This window comes from Diabrotica undecimpunctata, chromosome 9 (genome assembly GCF_040954645.1).
Source record: "Diabrotica undecimpunctata isolate CICGRU chromosome 9, icDiaUnde3, whole genome shotgun sequence".
NCBI classification, from domain to species: Eukaryota; Metazoa; Arthropoda; class Insecta; order Coleoptera; family Chrysomelidae; genus Diabrotica; species Diabrotica undecimpunctata.
In genome coordinates this window covers 58,545,022-58,566,803 of record NC_092811.1, presented here as the reverse complement: position 1 = coordinate 58,566,803, position 21,782 = coordinate 58,545,022, and the positions used below count along the sequence as shown (strand labels likewise).

At 33.8% G+C, this 21,782-nt stretch overlaps 3 protein-coding genes across 3 annotated transcripts; 2 read left to right on the top strand and 1 right to left on the bottom strand.

The window, feature by feature from the left end:
* Positions 1 to 401: 401 nt before the first annotated feature.
* On the top strand, positions 402 to 1,286 carry LOC140450883 (uncharacterized). Its single transcript, XM_072544565.1, has one exon. The coding sequence runs from the start codon at positions 402 to 404 to the stop codon at positions 1,284 to 1,286; it is 885 nt and encodes a 294-aa protein (XP_072400666.1).
* A 2,728-nt stretch (positions 1,287 to 4,014) lies between these two features.
* LOC140450882 (zinc finger BED domain-containing protein 5-like) lies at positions 4,015 to 4,437 on the top strand. The gene has a single exon (XM_072544564.1). It carries the CDS (start codon positions 4,015 to 4,017, stop codon positions 4,435 to 4,437), a length of 423 nt encoding a protein of 140 aa, XP_072400665.1.
* Positions 4,438 to 18,335: 13,898 nt separating this feature from the next.
* On the bottom strand, positions 18,336 to 19,544 carry LOC140450881 (uncharacterized). Its single transcript, XM_072544563.1, has one exon. It carries the CDS (start codon positions 19,542 to 19,544, stop codon positions 18,336 to 18,338), a length of 1,209 nt encoding a protein of 402 aa, XP_072400664.1.
* Between the last annotated feature and the right edge of the window lie 2,238 nt (positions 19,545 to 21,782).

Below are 21,782 nucleotides of genomic sequence, written 5' to 3'. Positions count from 1 at the left end.
AGTAAACTTTAGAGGAGAACAGAGCACATTGGTGTTGGAACTTAGATCAAGAGGGAAATGGGATTATTAATAAGGCAATCTACTGCCCATAGTACACCATTAGTTGTGCAGCCGTCTAAGCGGCAACATCTTACGTCCTCGTCTAAGCGGCAACATCTTACGTTTGCAAACACATTGTTTTTACAATCACTTGGTTTTAAACTGAAAACATGACAACTATGTATGGAAAACGATCACGTTCAAACAGCATAATGCCTCCAATATTTGATATTTATCGTAAGTCAATGTTTGACGAGTCGATTCGAAAGGCCGAATACCGAACATATGCACCATTCATCAAATCACTCAACTGCAATGACATTGTAGAATTTAGCATCAATTAAGTCGACTCGTTCTTTGCAATGAGCGAAACCTTGTTATGCATTAAAGGATCACTCGCAATAAACGGAACTGGCGACGTCAAACTAGCAAATAATGTGGGTGCTTTTCTTTTCGATTCGTGTACGTACAGCGAAAGCGCAAGGGAGATGGAAACAGTGCGGGATCCTGGTATCATAAGTGCTGTACGTGCCATGACATGTTACACTCAAGAAGATTCCAATTATATGGTTATGGCAGGCTGGAATTACCCTAAAGATCCCATTCTACATGCTGCAGATCATTCATTCAACATACAGATACCTCTTAAACATATATTCAACATTTTCAATGATTACCCAATGATTACGTGCGGTCGACAAACAATAAGACTAGCTCGAGCTCGAAACGACAACGATTGCATAATTGTCAAAGAAAAAACTCAAGGCCAAGTTACAACTGTTAAGATTAACATCACTAACATTGAGCTTAGAGTCAAGCACATATTTCCCAATGATGATATTAAATTGGAACTTATGAAATCCATTCAACAAGATCAACCTATAGTTATTCCATTTAGAAAGTGGGAATTACATGAATTACCTGCCATTACCAAAGGCGCCAGACGTGAAGTTTGGGCCGTTAAAACTAGCACATCAGTTGAAAGACCTAGTTATGTCATTGTTTTCTTTCAAACCAACAAACGTGACAAGAATTCAGCCGATCCCACCTTATTTGACAATGTTGATATTCAAAGTATCAGATTATCCTTAAATGGAGAATATTGGCCGAACGAGAGAATGCAGTTGGATTTTAGCAAAACTGACTACAATGAGGCCTATTTCAATTATACTGAATTCTATCCTAGCTACATACATTCCCAACAAAAGCGTCCTCTGCTCGTCCTCAAAAACAAGAAGAAAGCATGAAAGCATCCACTGTTGACGTAAAACTCGATATTGAAGCGAATAATGGTTTTCCTGAAAATACCAAAGTCTACTGCATTATAATACACGATTGCGTAATGGAGTACTTCCCTCTCAGCGAAATTGTAAAAAGTCTAAATTAGATGCATAAAGTGTCAGTAGTACACGAGCAGTCATCATGAGAGTAGCATTCGTAGACATTCAGGGATTCAATGTGGACGGATGGTTTGTTCCCAAGAACTTACCATTGAAATAGGTTTTAAACGAAGCCATTACATCTTTTTGCCACAGAAACCATTTAATGCGCTAAGTAATGAGGATAAAAAGACTGCATCATATGTGGAGAAAAAACTGCTTGGAATTCGATACTCTGATGGACAAGTAGAATTGTCCAAAATCAATGAAATACTAGAAACCAAGTTGTTGTATTCAGCAGATTACATCTACCTTAGAGGAGAACAAAAAGCAGAATATTTGGATAAGAAACGTCACGTTTTTGGAGTTTTTCCCCCTATTATTGACGTTTGCAAGTTTGATGGTACGTCTCATGCTACTGGAAACGTTGGTCCTACTGCAAACCCATGTCATGCCACTGGATTATTTTCATGCACCGAAAGAAATGTGGATCGTCTACGTCACTGGTTTGCCAATAACATAATACCATTGTAATTTTTATATGTATAAATAAATATATTAGAAATTAAACGCTTTTTTTATTTAAGACACTTTATTGATCGAGTCTTATATTACATGAAGATTCTAATTTTCTCCTTACAATTTCAAAAATAATTTTTTAAATTAAGATAAATACAGATGCTAATATTACACAAGACATTGCATAGACATTGTCTATTTCACTTGTCATATGCTCGCTGGTGTTGTTGTTGGCACCCATGGTGTTGGTTGAATACGTCTTAATGGATATGTAGCTGGTGGTAGTTTTCTACATGCGTAAATCCAGGTGTCTTGTTGCTACTGTAGATTCACCTCTTCCAGTTTCCACGTTTTGTTGTCAATATGCAGGCTATCTAATTTTCTTGTAATTTGTTTAAAATCCTCATACGATTTAATGTCTTTCTTTAATTGAATAAGTCTTCTTTGAAATTCCATTACTCTATGTATGTACTCGAAGGGATTCATATTACTACTGAATATATCCTATGTCGAATATTACGTTTTATGTCAAGCGACGCCTTGCGTTGCCGGCGTCGAATGTGACATTTCACATCGAATGTCAGGTCATTCACGTTATTTCACGTCGAATGTCACGTCATTTCACGTGACATTTTACGCCGAATGTCACATTCTGCGTCGACTGTCACGTCCTGCGTCGAATGTCATGTTCTGTTAGGCACTATACGGAAAAGAAGACGAATTGCAAGTTACTATTAAACTTTGACAGAAGAATTAACAGTGGCTTCTCTGTGCCACCAACGCTTTCATTTGACGCCTGTTAAACAGCCGCGCCCTTCATATCTACGGGATCCCGATGCATCGCGTGAAAAATTAAGGTACCGACCGCATATCTGGTTCGCGCACCGTACGACCCACCTAAAAATAGGATCGCGCACCACGCTCGGACGTCGCCAGTACGTCACGAAATGCGACCTCTCTCTCTAACACATTGTTTTCCCTATGCTGATAGTCATGGCCGTGTTGTTCATCTACTACAATTAATTTTTTAAAAATTTTACAATATCTACAACATAATCCATTATTCTAACGGTATACATACTAAATATTTATGTCTAGGCGGATACGCCACTAATTGATGGAATTTGATGGAATGTATATTTTATGACTTTATTTCGTTTATCTGATATGCAACAAATTAATTACTTAAAAATAAAACGCGTACTGTCGTTGACCCTACAGTTGGCTAACTTTACTCAATGTCACGGTTGATACGAAGGGCAATCAGAAGATTTTCAAGCGGTTACAGTCGGTATTTAGGTCTTGTAAACCTCATATTATAAACTGCACCTGGTACAGTATTTTGACCAAAATTAAATGATGAGTGAAAATGAGTATTCAATTTCTTGTACGAAAAGATAATTTTTATTTATAATGATGTATTTCTGTCACAGATTATAACCCAGTAACTTATAGCCCAGTAACAATTTTTTGTAAGTGTTGTAGCATCTCCCACTTGTAAACAGAGTTTGTAAACGATTTTTTATTATTTTGGTATAAATCCTTGTAACTATTTACATCATAATTATTTTTTTATTATCTTTATTTTGTAACCGTTTGTGTGGAGACAACAATCAATGTTTAAGTTATTTCTCCAACCAATTTGTTTATCTCCTATTTTAGAAAAGTGTTCTATCTCCTTTTGTGTTTCGTTTTTAGGAAGGAAGAGTATTTGTTCTTCATCCGACAGGGGATCCTTCGAAGCGGCGTCCATTTTAAATAGCTAGAGTTCCTTCTCGTTGTGTTTTGTCCATTTGTCCAGGAGACTCATGTAAGTACCCTCTTTTTGTTTCTTTTTTGTAGTTGCCCCTATATAATCCCATTGCTTCCTTCACTTATCCACGACCTCAGCTCTCCAAAAAAACCCTGAGTGCCGTTCGCATGAGTTTCGATTTGTTTTGCTTGCCCTATCTCCATCCCCAGTAACTTCTGTCCCAATTTTCAACCCCCATATTAATACGCTATGTGGTAGGCAAAATATATTCTTTACAAAGTAAGGTGGCTTTCTCGCGGCAAATGTTTAGCTCGGCTCTTTAAAATGGGAGCTCAAGTTAGAACATTCCTAATTGACAGCAATGTTGCCTTGGGTGATCGATTGTGTAACGAGCATTGGTTAATTAAATTGGCATATTTAACAGATATTTTTAATAAGGTCACTGAAGTCAGTCTCTCACTTCAGGAAAAGACAATAACTGTCTTTAACGCCAATGATAAAATACAAGCGTATAGGAAGAAATTAATTTTTTGGACAAAATCGGCGAAAAATAAAAATCTGGATAGCTTTTCACTAATCACCGAATTTAGAGAAGAACTGGAATCAGACATAGCTGAAGCTGCCTTTAGTGAGTTCCACACTCATCTGTTAAGTTTACTCGTAAACTTCCATAATTATTTTACTGAGGAATTCCACGACAAAATTAAAGAAAACTTCTGGTTGCAGATCCATACCTTCCAATGTTAAAAAAACCAGCTTCTTTAAGGCCGGCCACAGACGTACATGCATGCATGAACAGGACTGCCTGTCATGCATGCATATACGTCTGTGGTGGAAAAAGACCACAAGCATAAGCTCTTTGATGTCTGTTGCCTGATGAAAATACAATCATTCAACCAACATGCATGTATGATGCCTGAGCGTGTATGGTGAGTGCCTGTCACAGGCGTCAGTTGTGTCATTCTGGAATCATAGCAGCGAAAGGTGTTGTGTTTATTGTTTAACTAGTTGAACTGTTGAAAAATATAACAAGTGTAGTGGGAAAAACGCTAGAACAGACTGTGCTTTCTGAGTTTATTGACATTTATAAAAATAGTCCCTGTTTGTGAAAAGTTAAGTGGCCTGAATACCACAATAGAGACCTGAAAAATGCAGCTTACCTACAGTTAGTGAATAAGTTGTCAGGGATCGAACCTGGTATAAAGGAGGAATCGGTATTGAGAAAGATACACATTTTGTGCTCCAATATCAGAAGATAGAAGAAAAAAGTCGAAGCTTCAAGAAAATCTGGCTTATCAACTGACGATTTGTACACACCCAGCCTTTGGTACTATGACCTTTTTGATTTTTTTGGGGACCAGGACACTTCTAGAGCATCAGTCTCCAACATCTCATCTCCAGAAAGGGACATGATTAGGTAAAAATATTAAAAATACGATTCTATTAATACAATTAGATAATTTATATATTATTTTGCCAATGTTTATTTACTTGTGCATAAGGTTTATCTAATTAGGTAGCATAAAATACACAAGACTGTATATCAGTCGCCTAGATTCAAACCCGACAAGTCACAATTTTTTCAAAACTCTTTATTAGATATAAGAATTTGAAATACATAAACCTAAAAGTCAAGACAGATTTGTGTTCAACTTGTTTACAGTACAAATCCAGCATAAAAGGCGAGACTGACGAAGCCCAAAAAAAAACAAGTCTGTAGCACAACGTCTCCACAAAGTAAGAAGTGAGAGTTTCTATAGACTTCTTCAAGAAGAGAGAGACAACATGGTCACATCTTCATTTGACTGTCAGAAGAATTTGACGCTACCAAAACTTCCGGATCAGTCGGCATATTTCAGTATGCAACTTAATTTTCATCACCTAACTGCATTTGTGGATCTTCAAAAAGTAAATTAACTCCAGAAAATGTTACGTCATATGTTTGGACGGAGTTGGACCATCATAGAAGTTCAAACGAAATATCGTCGTTCTTGCAAGACTTCCTTTCAAATTTTGTGGATAATGTACGTATTCTTCGGCTTATTTGCGATGGGTGTGGAGCACGGAATAAAAATTCCACGGTCATCACTATGCTGAGTTACTGGCTTCAGTTTGAAGCTCCAAGACAAATAAAGGAAATTGAGATAGTGTTTCCCGTTGTGGGGCATTCTTATATTCCCCCTGATCGTGTGTTTGGACAAATTGAAAGAATTTATAAAAAACACACAGTAATTGTTCATCCTGATGAATATGTAAAGTTAATCAAAAAGTTTGCCACTGTTTACAGAGCTGGAACTGGTGTTGCAATTAAGGACTGGAAGGCTGAAACCCAAAAAGTAATAAAACAACCAGGCTATTGGCATTTTAAGTTCCAACCGTCAAAGAGAGTAATCATTACAAGAGGACAAACAGTACCACTTATAAGGGGTGAGGCATTTTACAAAACTGACTTATGCGCACCCAAAAGCTTATGCAAAAGAGGGAAAAAAGTCTCACAAATTAGTCCAAGAACACTGAAGGCTGGGATAGCGATTAAAGAACATAAGACAAAAAGTATTACTAAGCTATTAGAGAAACACTACGGAAAGGGATGGCAAGATAGAGATGAACTGGTCTTTTTCAAAGAAGTATTCCACGAAGCTGGTTGTTGTAACTTGCAGTATTTTTTTGGAAGATAGCGTTTGGAAATAAAAATTTGAAATTGTCCAAAATATTTGATTTATCAACTATCATAGCATTGAGTCATTAATATCTCTATCACTTGGCATCGAGGCTTGAATCCGAACGATACTGTCAAAATACTCTCCGTATTAAAATATCAATTTAGTGTAACTAAGTGAAAAATAAACTAATACAAATAGACAACAGTGAATTCAGACCGACGGCTGTTCTTCCGATAAAAATATTTCGTCAAAATTCAGCAGATATCAGTGAGTAAGCATTGCAAAAAGCACAATAACCTCTTTTAAACGATTAATAAACACTAGACAAAAACATTCCGATAAGATCTGAAGTGCTGTCTGAAATAACGACGTTGTCGGCTATTGAAAAATTTCTGCATTAAAGCCGAATCATTATTACGAAAATCCAAATCTGAGCATAACTCCAAAGTGCTGAGAAGGGTTGAAGCTCCGGCAAGTCGATTGGGCGGACACCCTTACCGCGGTACAATGGAGCAGATACTAGAAAAATTAGAAAAAATCGACGAAAGAAATGTAAGAATCGAAAGCAAAATAGATAAAATGCAAGTAGGCCTGGATAAACTAAATAAAGAAAACGAACAGTTGAAGGCAGATAACAAAGCAATGAGAACTAAAATCACAGAACAAGAAGTTAGAATCGAAATACTGGAAAGACAAGCTAGAAGAAAAAACATAGTAATACAGGGGGTCGAAGAAAACTAAACAGAAAGCGAACAAAAGACGATAATGAAAAAAATCGGCGTACAAACAAACCTAGATGAAGAACTGGTAGAGATGAGAAGAATAGGCAGACAAGGTGATCCCCAAAATGTACCCAGACCCATCATATTAGAAATGAAAAAGGAAGCTACGAGAATGAAAATTCTGAAGGCTGCTAAAAACCTAAGATGAACTAAAATATATATCAATGAGGACTTCCCGAAGAAAATACTACAAGAAAGGAAGCATCTTCTCCAGCACATGAAAATGGTACGCCAGGAAGGACACACAGCCGCATTAAAATACAACAAATTATGGATAAATGGTGAACCGTTCTCACTTGAGCAACTAGAAGGCATAGATGTAAATTACTGGAAGAAACCTGAAGAGAAGAAGGGTAACGCTAGGACAATAAACGAGAGATCTCCCATATCTGATAATATAGATTTAAGAGGAAAATTGATGAAAATGGCGTCAAAAAACTAACAATAAATATAAAAAAAAACGGCGACAGTATAACGGAGTTGGCAATGAATACGGACATGAAACTGTTTTGTAAGAAAAGACGTAAAAACAAAACAAAACAAAATAAAGCAAAAAACAAAAATAGAAAAATAAGAATAGGAACGTGGAATATCAAAATACTTCTAAGACCAGGCAAAATGGAAGAGTTGGCAAAAGAAATGATAAAATACAAGATGGGAATACTAGCGCTACAAGAAATAAGGTGGACAGGAGAAGGGATGATTGCTAGAAGAAATTACACAATGTACTACGCAGGAGAAAGTAAACAGGGGCGCAATGGAACTGCCTTTCTAGTTAGTAATAGCGTAAGAGACAAGATTATTAACTTTAAAGCGGTTGATAGAAGAATATCATATATTAGAATGAAAAATAAACAAGCAAATTTAACATTTGTTAACATATATGCCCCTACTGAGAATGCTCCTGAAGAATGAATTCTATGAGAAACTTGAAGAATTTTACGAAGAAATACCAAAGAACGACATACTAATCCTGTTAGGAGACTTAAACGCAAAGATAGGGAAAGAAGGCACGAACAGAGAAATCGCAGGAAAAGAAACGATCCATCAAAATACGAATAACAATGGCAGGAGAATATGTAATGTAGCAGCAGCAACCAATACTTTTATTATTAGCATTCAATTCAAGCACAAAGTAACGTAGCTAATACCTGGAACAACAGATGGAAACCAAATAGACCACATCCTAATCTCAAAAAAATGGAGAACAATTTTATAGAATGTAAGGTCTTACAGGGGAGCCAATGCTGATTCAGATCACATTTTGGTGATAGGCGACATGAAATTGAAGATACTTAAAGATAAATACGACAGAAAGAAAAGAAAGAGGTGGAATCGGTCGAAACTAAATACAGATAATGCAAACAGAAAATTCTGCACTAAATTGGAAGAAAAACTACTAGTCCTAAAACCATCGAACATAGATAAAACATGGGAAGACATAAAAGATAGTATCTTAACAATAGCAGAGGAGACGATAGGACTAATGGAAGACAATAAAAGAAAGGATTGGTACGATGAAGAATGCGAGCAAGCTAGTAAAGACAAGGACAAAGCAAGACACAGGTGGGTGGCCACAGGGAAACAAGAAGATCTCCTACACTATAAAGAGAAGAAGAAAGAGTCAGACAAATGCTGCAAAACAAAAAAGAAGAAATGGATCGAAGAATTACTGCAGGAACTCGAAGCCAATAGTAATGACAATGCAAGACTATACAAATACATAAAATCACAGAGAAAAAGAGATACCGCAAATATTGGAAAATGGAATGGGAAACACACTATAGAGAACTGTTTAAAAAGAAAGACGATGCTGAAAACGCAGAAAATGAAGAACAAACAGAAAATAGGAATGGAGAACAATCAGAGCCTCCCTCATACAGCGAAGTATTGGCGACCATAAACAGATTAAAGACAAGGAAAGCGGCAGGACCAGACGACATTATAAATGAGTTCTTCAAGAAAGGGGGAGAGGAACTAGCCCACAGAATCCACAACCTAATAGAACGAATATGGGAAGAAGAACGCATGCCGAACGACTGGAATTGTGGTCTGATAACACCAATCCCTAAAAAGGCGACAAGACGAAATGCACTAACTACAGGGGAATCACGTTATTAAATACAACGTACAAAATATTAACTAATTTGATCAGACAAAGAATAGAAAAAGAAACTAGAACAAAAATAGGTGAATACCAACATGGATTCAGAGAAGGTAATTCAACAATAGATGCAATACACATTGTAACGCAAATCGTTGAAAAAAGTTACGAGCACAGAATAGATGTACATATACTGTTTATTGACTACAAGCAATCTTTTGACAGTGTAATAAGGGAGGAGCTAATTAAGGATATGAATCAATTAGGCAACAAGAAAAACTAATAAGTCTCACGAAAATGACGATGAAGGAATCCAAGGCACGAATCTTAACAAGGGAAGGCCCGTCAGATGAAGTACAAATGGAGATAGGTGTCAGACAGGGAGACTCAACAACATTATTTAACATTGCCATAGAGGGGGCAGTAAGAGCAGCCAAAATTATGGGAACGATTATCGAATCTTCAGCCCAACTGATAGAGTATGCAGACGATATTGCACTGGTTACTAGAGATTTAAAAACCATGCAGAACATAATATTAATAATAGATAAAGAAGCAAAGAAGAGAGGGCTAGTAATAAACCAAAGCAAAACGAAATACCTCAAGTGTTCAAGAGAGAATACGAACATAGAGAAAGAAATTAAGCTTGGTGCATATACATTTGAAAGAGTACACCGTTTCAAATACCTGGGAGTGATGGTGAATGATGTAGCATTTGAAATTTATTGGAATCCCCTCGTATATGTGTTAATTGAAATCCCCTTATATATGCATTATAATAACGAAGAATTTTTTCAATGTTTCTTAGTTCGTATCCTTCAATTTAAAACCATTATAATCTTTCGTTCTTTTTAGGTCGCCGCCGTCGACAATAAATCTTTTTATTGTTTATTTATGTCACAGGCGCAAATTCTTCGATATTTCTTTGTTCAAACCGCCCGATATTGCGTTTTCAAATTAATTTACGTCTTAATTTCCGTTGTGTCACTTTCGTTGGAGCCGCGGTGAAGAGCGGTGATCTCCAGTGGTCCAGCGTCATGTCCAAATTCACGTTGAATTTGTAGTTTTCTGTTTTTGTCCCTGTTCAGGGAAATCTTCGTCTTAAGTTATGGAAATCAATTTTAGTAGCAGTTAATCATCTAATTCTACCTGTTCCGGTTGTTTAAGAGGCAGTGTCATAAGTTTTGTGCTCAGTGCCGGCTTCGGCCTCAAATGGTCGATGCTATTTGCAGTGTGAGATCCAGTCCCTTTTGTTCGTGTATTCGTGTCCAGGATTCAACTCCAGTTTCCAACCTCAGGAACTTGTTTTCGTGTTATTGTGAAATCCAGGTAACATTTTTTTGTGTAAATTTAAAATTAAAGCAGACATTTTTTAAATAAACGTAATAATTGCTTTCATAACAAAAAAGTAATTGTAATATTTAAAGTAGTAAATTTTATGGTTTGACTTTTAGCTGTCATTTTATTAGTTCAGTTTTGTTTTAAATTTAATGTTAAAATATGACAGTTAGCTTTATTATTTTTGATATTGTTTTGTTTTGTTTTCTTTAAAAGAAAGGTTAACTTACATGTAAATTTTGTAAGCTTTTGTAGTATCTCCAACTCCTGGAAATTGTAAACAGATAACACATGTAAGTTTTTTTTTTGTATTTTTGTATTTTGCAGCTATTATTATATTTTTGTATTGTCTTTTTTGAGCATTTTTGTGTTCTCGATGTTTTGTAACTGTTTGTGGTGACACAAAAATAAATGTTAAATTTTGTTTCTTAACATTTGCTTATTTTTTTTTAACTAACCCTTTTTTTGAGTTTCCATTTGGAAAAGATATGTTTTTTTTAGGTTTAATAATTATATCTCCTGTTACAACTAGCTGGTTGTAATAGGTATAATTAGGCACCTCAAGTGGCGCCCTATATTAAATTTCTTGAGGTGTTTCCGGTTTATTTTCATTCTGTTTGTCCCAAGAGATTTATGAACCTTTATTTCATTTTTCTGTAGTTGCCCCAAGCCAAACCCCCTTGTCTTTTACTTATTCACGACTCCAGCTCTCCAACTAACCCCTGAGTGCCCGTTCGCACAAGTAGCATTTATTTTGCTTACCCTATCTTCGCCTCAAGAATTTCTATCCCCCATCTTCTACCCCTAATAGTAATACCCCTATGGTAGGCAAAATATATCGTTACAATGACAGAAATGATAGAACGGATTAAATAAATGAACGCATCCTACTGGGTAATAAAACCTACTGGAACTACCAAAAATTCCTGAAAGAAAAGCACATTAGTAAGAAAACCAAATTAAAAATTTATAAGACTGCAATCAGGCCAGTGATCACCTATGGTGCAGAGACAATGTGCCTAACACAAAAAGATGAAATGAGGTTGGAAATCTTAGAGAGAAAGATAATTCGACGAACAATGGGACCGGTGAGGATAAGTGTAGGCGAATTTAGTAGATTAACCAATGAAGAAATTAAAGAAGTCATCGAGGGTGAAGACATAATCAAGTTCGTGAAGACACAAAGGCTCAGGTGGCTGGGACACACAGAAAGAGCTAACCCAGACTCTACGCTAAAGCGAATAACTGGATGGAGACCAACAACAAAGAGACCAAAGGGGAGACCCAAAACAAGATGGAGAGATCAAGTCTTAGGAGACATAAAGAAGCTGAGAATCTACAATTGGAAGGAGCGCTGTAAGGACCGGAAAGAATGGAGGAAAATTGTAGACAGGGCCAAGTCACACACGCTGCTATAAGAATAAAAAAAACAACAGCGGACTGATTCTCCGCAATAAATGAATCAGAGAGCCCAAAAGGGCGGCAAACCCTCCGCCAGGAGTGAATAAGCCATGATGATGACGATGATTTCACGAAGCTATAGAGGAGGGACAAGGCAGTGAGGCAAACAAAGAGGAAGATAATTGCGAAGCAGAAACAGTTAGCTTTGCAATATAAAATAGTGGATAAATGTTATCTTGCGTTGTTGAGTAATTAAACTCATTTTTCTAATAGATTTCGATTTTCTTTTCTTTCAAAATATTAAATTCATCTGCAAACCCCGACATGTCCAAAATATATCATACAATTACCTGTTTCTGGGGGCCCCTAGATTTTTTCAAAGTGTTTTTTATGTATTATTATCAAATTCTCAAAAAGTCGCTGCTTAATTTAATAGGATATAGATACAAGTTTTTCTTCATTATCTCAAATCTCATTTACCTGGACTTTAGACTTAAGACTATATAGAAGGTGTCATAAAAATAATGATCCAAGTTAGGCGGACCTAAATAAAACATTTTAGTACTAGTTTAGAACAATAAATATCCCATATATCGCACCTTCAGAACTATAGAGCATTAACTGCAAATAATATCTTTCTGAGATAATGGGAATTTAAAAATATTTTAACACTAAAAAATTTTTTACTCTTAAGATATTAAATGTTAAACCAAAATTTTTGGAAATAAAAATAATCAATTTTAAGGGGCTTTAATCGCAAATAATACGTATTAAAACAATGTTTGATTTTTGGTAGATTTTACAAATAATTCCTTATAGCTCTGAACTGAAATAATAAAATTGCACATAATCAAATCAATGGTAACTTCAAAAGACAAAAAAAGACAGACAAAAAAAACAGTATGTAATAAAAATTACAAGCTACACAGAAAATGAAAACGTATCATCAGACAATACAATAATATATTATACATACTTATATCGCAAGTATCATTAATATTATGGTGAATCATTTCCAACTACTAAATTATTAAAAAAATCATGGTATTGGGGTTTAATTGCATTTGTTTCGCATAAAGATGAGATCTCTCTTTTTAACTGCAGTGATACCTGGTGCAGTATCATATGCTGTCTTTTCTAAGTTTTCTAATTCAGTAAACTGAACCCTAAATCGGCGACGCAGGTTTATTGTTTTGAAGGGTCCTTCAAAACTAGTCTTCACTTTCAAGGAAAATGGCCTGTTCTTTTCTACCTCCAAAACTTTAATATCATTCCATGTGATTTTGTTTCCGTCTTCATCAATGTTGAAATTGTTGCCAATCATTGAACATAAGTGTTTAAGGTCATAAAATCCATCAGTGCACATTTCATTTATTTTGAATGGTGGTGGAAAAATATGACTAGTGCCGCGTGTGGTTTAAGTATTCTCCAGAAGAACGTGAAATATTAAAAGAATTTGTGCCTTGTAAGAAATTTTATTTTAAACATGAATGGAGTGATATATGTGGTTGTTTCATGACTTCAAAGTGTGTATTTTGCAATGTTTCATACTATAAGCCTGAGTAGTACTGTATCATAGTTAAAATAAATTAGTTTTCTCAGTGTGTAGCCAAATTCTTTTTACATATAAAAAATAAGATAAACTTTAAAAAATAAGTGAATTCACCTTCAAATTTAAAATTAGATCCCAAACCGACAGAAAAAAATTACATATAAGTTAAGGAGCGTGATTGCATTATCACTATTGATATTTTTCAAAAATAATCTAGACAATATCTGCCTAGACAAATCCAGACATGTATTTTTAAAAAAATATGTAGGCTTTATAATATGTTATATAATTAAAATCACCTTAAAATAACTTTTACAAACGCATATTTTTTCCGAAGCTTTTCAGAAGAAAACATCCTTGAGATTATGCCTTTATTCTTTAAGATAAGTAAAACAAATATATATTTTTAGAAAAATTAGGTGGGATTTATATGTTATACAATTAAAATCACCTTAAGATAACTTTTACAAACGCATGTTTTTTCGGAAGCTTTACAGACGAAAACATCCTTGAGATTATGCCTTTATTCCTTAAGATAAGTAATACAAATATATAAATTTTTAGAAAAATTAGGTGGGATTTATATGTTATATAATTAAAATCATCTTTAGATAACTTTTACAAACGCATGTTTTTTCGGAAGCTTTTCAGATGAAAACATCCTTGAGATTATGCCTTTTCTCCTTAAGATAAGTAATACAAATATATATTTTTACAAAAAGTAGGTGGGATTTTAAATCTTATATAATAAAAAAATCACTGCAGAAAGCCATAGGCAAATCAGAGGTTTGCAAAAAGTTGGAGTCAAATAAATCTAAACGGCTCTATGAAAAATTATGAACTATCTATTTAACTCTGTTTATGACAAATTTTTGAAATCATTTACAAAAATAAATCATCTTTAAAATTTTCAATATTCAATATGCAATATTCTAAACTTGTTCTGAATACAAAAAAATTAAATAAAAAAAATTGAGAACTTCTGGAATAGATACAGATTAAATATATTTGAGTGGTATACCTCAAGTATAAATACAAGTTTTACTTGACTTCTTATTAAAGTTATATTTCTTATTATAGTCAACGTTGCCTTCTTATTATTATATATATTATTCATACATATTAGTCATAATGAAAGCTGCTAAACGTAAGAAGTTATTCCCAAACCTAGGACTGGAGGTAAAGGTATAAAAATAATCAGTTATTATAAGAAATCTGCCGATTCTGATGATTTAGTAAAGGTGCCCAATACTATCAACGAAGAAGAGGATAATCAAAGTTTAACTGCATTGGTGTTTTTAGACGATCCTGCAACAGTTAAGCCAATTGGATATAGATCGTTTACAAGAGGGGTACCAGCATCATCAACTCCTGCTAAACACATGGAAGAAATTTCTAGCGATGAGGAAATAGAACGCAATCTATTGCAAGCTAAAGTTAAAGGTGAGTTTCATCAAAACCCAGAAAGCATCACAGTAAATTCGATGGTCGAGGAAACAGTTGAAAATCTCCCTGAAAATAACGTTGACGGAGAAAATTACATGGAAGCTGGTCATGATGAATTTGTCTTTGATGAAAATGCTCAAGATGTATCTCATATTCAATCTATTGCCGATAGCTCCATGGATGAAACATTTAACTATAATGAAGAGATTCGTTTAGAAAATAAGGAACAAGTTCAAATGAAGAAGATAGTGGGAAAATTTATTAATGTAAACAAAAATTTTTTTATGACAAAACAGAAAAAAGCTATGTATAGAAAGGAAGCTAAAACAATGTATAGAAAAAGAGACAGAACTCCTAGCAAGTATAAATATAATGAAAAAGAAGAAAACACAGCTTCAAACTACATTAGATTCTATAAATAAGAAAATTTTATCAATAAATAAAATTACTAAATATATTTATAATTGTAATATTTAATCAAATAAAAAAATCTTTATTATTTTTTTTTTCATTATTATTTCACTAAACACACATAATGTTAGAAATGAATATAAAAGAGGTATTTTTCCTATTACAAACAAAATGAGAGTATGTAAAGGTAACTTGGGTAATCTACAACGGATATTATATGATATATGTGTTGATATAACACATGATAATAACTTAAACATGACTTAAAGCTTTTAAGACAATAATTAGAAAAGTCGATCTCCCTATAGAGAAAAATGAATGATATTTCCATGAATGATGACTTATATACCATTTTGCTGTAAGCCACTATTTACTCATACGAAATATGTCAAGAAAAACAATAATGTTGCCTTACACGGAGGCTTCTTATTCAAAAATGTCCTTTTTTAACTTTTATCACACAAAGCCGATATAGATAGAAAAATAAAAATTTTTAACAACGATCATTTCAAATGTATAATTTCATCTGAGGTTGTTATCTATAATCTGAAAATTAAACCTTGATAACAGATAATCGGTATAATATTTGCTATTTAACCCTTTAACAGTTAGTGGCAATAATAGAAGCCACTTACAGTACAGTTCATTAAGCCACGTAAATTCAAGTGATTATGATCCGTAATAGCTATTACTTCTAGTGGCAAGTGGCTTCTAGAAGCCACTTGCCCTGCCCCCTCCAAAATAAGATACAACTGGCTTCTATATGTGCCACTAACCGTTGCGAGCTGCTGTCTAATTTTGAAAGCACGTGTAGCTGTTGTACATTTTATTGTGTTGTGCTCAAATTACTAATATTACAACTAATTGTAAGTATAATTTTTATTGCATGCTAAAACTCAATTTCTGCAGCATTTTATTGAAACAAGATATGCGCTAACGAAATCCATTGAGTTTCTTAGACTCTTTTTCCTATTTTTGGTTATGTTTTGTGTTATGAGAGCTTGTCATGATTCGGCAGATTTTGGTTTGCCAGAACTCGAGATTCGACAGATAGTAGATATTCTATACCAAAGCTGGTGCAAAATGTGGTGGGGGAAACCGGTTTTAATCAAGGTCAATCAAGTTCAAGGTCACGCGAAGGTTACTTTCAAGGTCACGTAAAGGTCAAATTGAAGGTCCTGTTAAAATCAAGTTCAAGGTCACGAGAAGATCAAGGTCAAGGTCATGTGAATGTCAAGACCGCGTAAAGGTCAAGGCCACGCAAAGGTTAAGGCCGAGGTCAAGGTCACGTAAAGGTCAAATTAAAGGCCCTGTTAAAGTCAAGTTCAAGGTCACGAAAAGATCAGGTTCAAGGTCACGTGAATGACATTAAAGGTCATGTCATGATCTAGTTCCAAGTCAGGGTGACAGTCAAGGTTAGGATAGGTTATTAGTATAATAAAACTCTTTTTAAAAAAATAATACCTTCTTAATTATTTATTACACTGTTATACATGTTTTTTAAATTTTCAAGCGCAGACTTACATAAATGACAACTGGATTGGGCCGGTGCTGTACCTTCAAGCTCTGTTCTCCACTCGGGACGATTAAAATGTACAAAACATGGCAGACGAGTCTGAACTTCAAAATCTTGAACTGCTTTTGTGGGTAATTTATACCAAGATCGAAGTAATTCCAACGGTTCCACACATTTTCTAAAGTATGGTAGGGTAAAGTTTTCTAATTCTGCTTCAGTAAACTTGTACAAAGGTTTTCTCGGATGTTGAGCCATTAATTTAGCTTTGTGACAACAATCCATTGCTATTAACCTGTTAATGTTCTTAAACATCAAATGTACTTACTTTTTATTTATGTAAATCAAGGTCACCTCTACGCAGCAACTTAGGCATGCGCAGTGTTTAAAATGTAAACTACATAAATTGAGGATTGTAAAAGTGATCTTTAGTAACATTTAGTTCGTCGTAATATAAGTTAAACAGTATCTGGACAGTAACGGGAGCCAGAATCTGCGAAGATTATTTAACTGATGTAATATGCATGTGTTGCTTTTTAAAAAAAATAAAAAAACTAGGGCTGACCGATTTTTTACATCAACTCAAAGATGTTCTACCCAAACACTGTTTTGAAGATGAGGGGGTAGATACTGTAAATTAATGTAAATACAATAAATAAATAATATATTTTATTTTGTAGTTTTCATTCCAACACAACATATCGTTTAAACAAGAATTGGAGGAATTTATGAAAAAAATTAAAGAACTAAAAGAAAAAATAAAACAATTCGAAAACAAGCAAATAATGTTTAAATCATTTAGTAAACTACACTTAAGTAAATTTCGCAGAAAAATTAAACCGTATACTATGTAATTTTTGTTTGAATAAATTATTTTAGTACTAATTGGTTGTTTGTTTTACAATATTTATAACTAAGAAATAAAACAAAAATAATGTAATATATATTTTTATTTTTGCATTAAAAAAGTATTATACAACCAAAATACATTAGATAAAGCACAAATACATTTTTCACTATTATGATAAAAACAAGCAGGTTCCTTAACTTCTAATGATGGTTGTTCATCCAATTCGTATAAAGGAACAGTAATGTATTTTTTTAAATAATTTTTCTTTTCCAAACCTTTGACGTAAACTGCATTAGCGTTTTGTGTAATATCCTTTAAAATATTTGCAAAATGATAAAGGGGTGTAAAACCAAAATTCCAATCAATGCAGTGATGATTTCTTGTTAACCAAGTTGCCTGTCTGTGTAAATCGGAAGACAACATTCTAATGGGAAACGGAGACTTGAATACATAATGACAAATTTGTGTTCCATTAAAAGCAGCAAGTTCTTTCACTACAAATTTGTTATTTTCTATCTTAAACCCTTGAACGTCTATTACCAGATTCATTTTAACAACTAACATTTTGACTATGATGCAGACCTTTTATTGCTGTCTCACAATTTTAGTTAAAGGATTGTAAGAGAATTCTTTTTCATGTAATATCAAGCAATAAGCGGAAACATTGTTTCCTACAGATTTACTAGTTTCAAATTCTATTCTCAAAACAACAGAGCCACTTTGAATTATTTCTTTTTGTCTTGAACAATCAGTATGTACTATAGGGGCATTCTTTTTAAATTCTTCTGGACTAAATATTGGTTGATTAGTTTGAATATGATAATAAGATTCTTGGAAATTGGCAAACATTTCATACAACGTTGCAAAACGGTTAGTGTCAAAATCTAAGTTGAGATCTTGATAAGGATATCGCTCCGAATTAAGAAACATACGGATATTTGTTAGATTGCAGTGATCAAATTTACTCATATCTTTCAGCATTTTTCCTTTTCGACCATCATGGAAAGCCACTACAATGTGTCGAGGACTTTCTAGCTTTGTAGTTGTTTTTACTGGCCAAGTATGACGTGTTGAATTATTTAAAGTGGGATACTCAACCAACTCCCAACTTCTAAATTTAATAGGTAGTTCTATGTTACTACGAACTATTTTGTTTAATCGCAATTGTTCGCTAATATTAGGTAAAATATGAGGTACATTCCAATATAGTTTATTAATTGCAATTTTTGGTTTTTCTGTTTCATCTGTAGCAATAATAGCATCAATATCATCTTTGTCTCGTATTAAGACTAATTCTTGCCTCATGTTTATTATAATTTTTTGAAAATCTTCGAAAAATCCGGACCAAATTTTTAACGGTATGCATACGTTAAAATTCCCATGGTTATCAATTACCAGTTTATCTCCTTTTGGAAACCATCCAGCATTTTGTAATAGTTTACTCTGATTTTCATTAAGAGACAAATAATTTTTCAAAGTTGAAATTAAACCAATATTTCGTACAGAATCAATTATAACACCGTTTAACTCATACCTTAATTCTCTAAATAAATATGAAATACCGTTATTAATAAATTGAAATTTTGTTGGAACCTGATTTTTATCGGTTAACATTTGACCTTCAATGTAAATATAGCTGTTACATGGTAAAGTATAAGCGTCTAGATCTTGGATAGGAATTCTAATTTCATCATTATAGTTTAAATTTGATGTATATGGTTGATAAGTGTGATACTGATAATCTTCAATAGTTGTATCGCTAAAAGGTTGACCCAACACGTGTAACATTTCCATTATATTAAAACTTGATAACCAAGTGATTTCAAAAATTTACGATTTTGAGATGTTAACAGCTTAGATGTTATCCTTCTACTAATTGTTTTAATGAGATGACGTCTTTTATAGGAATGTTTGGGATAATTACTTCGATGAAACTGCAAAACCATTTTACTCAATTTTTCTAAGATGTAGCCGAACAGTAATTGTCTCTTTATTAAAATTAACCAAATTTTCTTGTTGATCTAAAACTCGTACAGTTATGTTGCTTATCGTCTTGTTGCTTACAGGATAATACAAGATGGTTAACGGTTGCTCGACTATTTTATACCCATTAGGAACTTGAGGAAAAAATTGATGAATAATATGCACAGCCTTTCCATTTAAAAAAGATCCAACAGCAATATTACAATCAATACAGATAGTATTAACTTTTAAAATATTTACCACATTCGTGGATAGATGAAGTTTATTTGGTGTAAGTTTAACTCTATCGAAACCTAGTAAACTTCCTATAGAATTATCAACATCAAAATTAATCCAATCACTACTTTTAATACTAATTCTATTTGTATTTATATCGGGTTTCATACTAATTATGCTTGAATCATTTCATTTTTAATAATTTTAATAATATCATCAACTTCGTAGGCACCTACAGGAATTTTAAAGGTAAACTCGCTGTTTTTACCCCACACAAAAACATTATTATATATATCAACATTTGGAATACTGTTAAAAGTGTCGAAATTTGCAACACCAATTTCATAATTGAAATTCTCATCAAGATAAATGGGAGGATTGTAATCATCACTGAGAATTGATGATTCTCCAGTAAGGGTGAATGTGACTGACATGATGGTTCAAGTATAAATGATGCTCAATGATTAATTATAGTAATTAAATAAAAATCTTAAACAGTTTTGACCACAATTAAAAGAATTAAAATTTTGAATGACATCATAGTTATATACTATAGTAACGTTTCCATTACTTTTAAAATATCGTACTAATTCAGAAGAAGGAGGTAAATTTCCATAACTATCAAAATAAGTAATTACCGTATCTTGTTTAGCATATGCAGTCCAATGTGTACCATTTCCGTCTTTAGTATCGTGGTTTACTATACCTGATTCATGTTTTCGTATTACATGAGGTACAGAATCACGCATAAAAACTCCACGAAAATGAGGAATATGTAACAAACCAGCATATTTAACAAGATCTACATCAGTCATTGCTCGTTTAGGTAGCTTTACCGGGAGTTTCTTGAATACGGCTTTAAACGGAAACCTTTGCCGCGACGTTTTATTTGTATGGTCTTAAATAAAAACCCGCTCCTTTTTTTGCCGTTTGTTCCATTACCAAATTATGCCTTTGTTGTTCAGCAAGTTTTTCGCGGTCGGCTTTGGCATCATTAACCGCCTTGGCAATTCCAGCTGCACCTCCCCCAACAGCTCCTAACGCTCCGAGCAATGGTAACAACAATGGTAAAAAACCACCTTTCTTGGGAGCTCGAATAATGCGTTTCTTTTTTTTTTTCAACGCACCTCCTTTTTTTGGTTTTTTAGAAAATCCCATACCCAATTTACGTTTACCTTTCATTGCTGTCGTTACAAACCAAGCTGCAATCTTTTCACCTAGCTTAGCGTCTTTTGATTTTACCCGTTCCCAAGCTTTATTTTCCAAGATTTTATCTGCTTCGTGTCTTTCACTTAAATTTTTATGTTGTGAATACGCAATGTCGTGTGTTTTACACGCAGCGTCTAATGCATTAATTCCTTCGTCCCCTCTCTCTAATCTTTGCTGCAAGTGAGTTCCAGGACCACAAAATCGGTATCCAGGTATATGTGCTTCGAATGGAAGTTTGTTAATGAGACTGTTGACTAATCCTTTTCCTATACGACGTGTTTTCACTTTCGCACGTTTTACCATTATGGTACTTATATATATATATTACAACCTATTTATACTATCAGTTATCACTTGAACGTTATGAAGATCATTCAACAAAAGAATCGTTTACCTATTGAAAATCATGATAATAACGATGAATTTAAAACGGGAAAACACGGTTGTTTGTTTGGAGGTGATTCTAAAAGAGGTCTTATTGTTGGGGCTAGTGGTTCAGGAAAAACCAATGCTATGTTATCTTTAATTGATCATCCTAATGGTTTAAGATTTGAAAATATCTATGTGTATTCTAAAAGTTTACATCAACCAAAATATGCATATTTGCGAACTTTAATTAGTCCG

Excerpts from the sequence above, each read along its gene's own strand:
- LOC140450882 (XM_072544564.1), top strand. The coding sequence starts at position 4,015 with ATGGGAGCTCAAGTTAGAACATTCCTAATTGACAGCAATGTTGCCTTG.
- LOC140450881 (XM_072544563.1), bottom strand. The coding sequence starts at position 19,544 with ATGGAAATGTTACACGTGTTGGGTCAACCTTTTAGCGATACAACTATT.
- LOC140450883 (XM_072544565.1), top strand. The coding sequence starts at position 402 with ATGAGCGAAACCTTGTTATGCATTAAAGGATCACTCGCAATAAACGGA.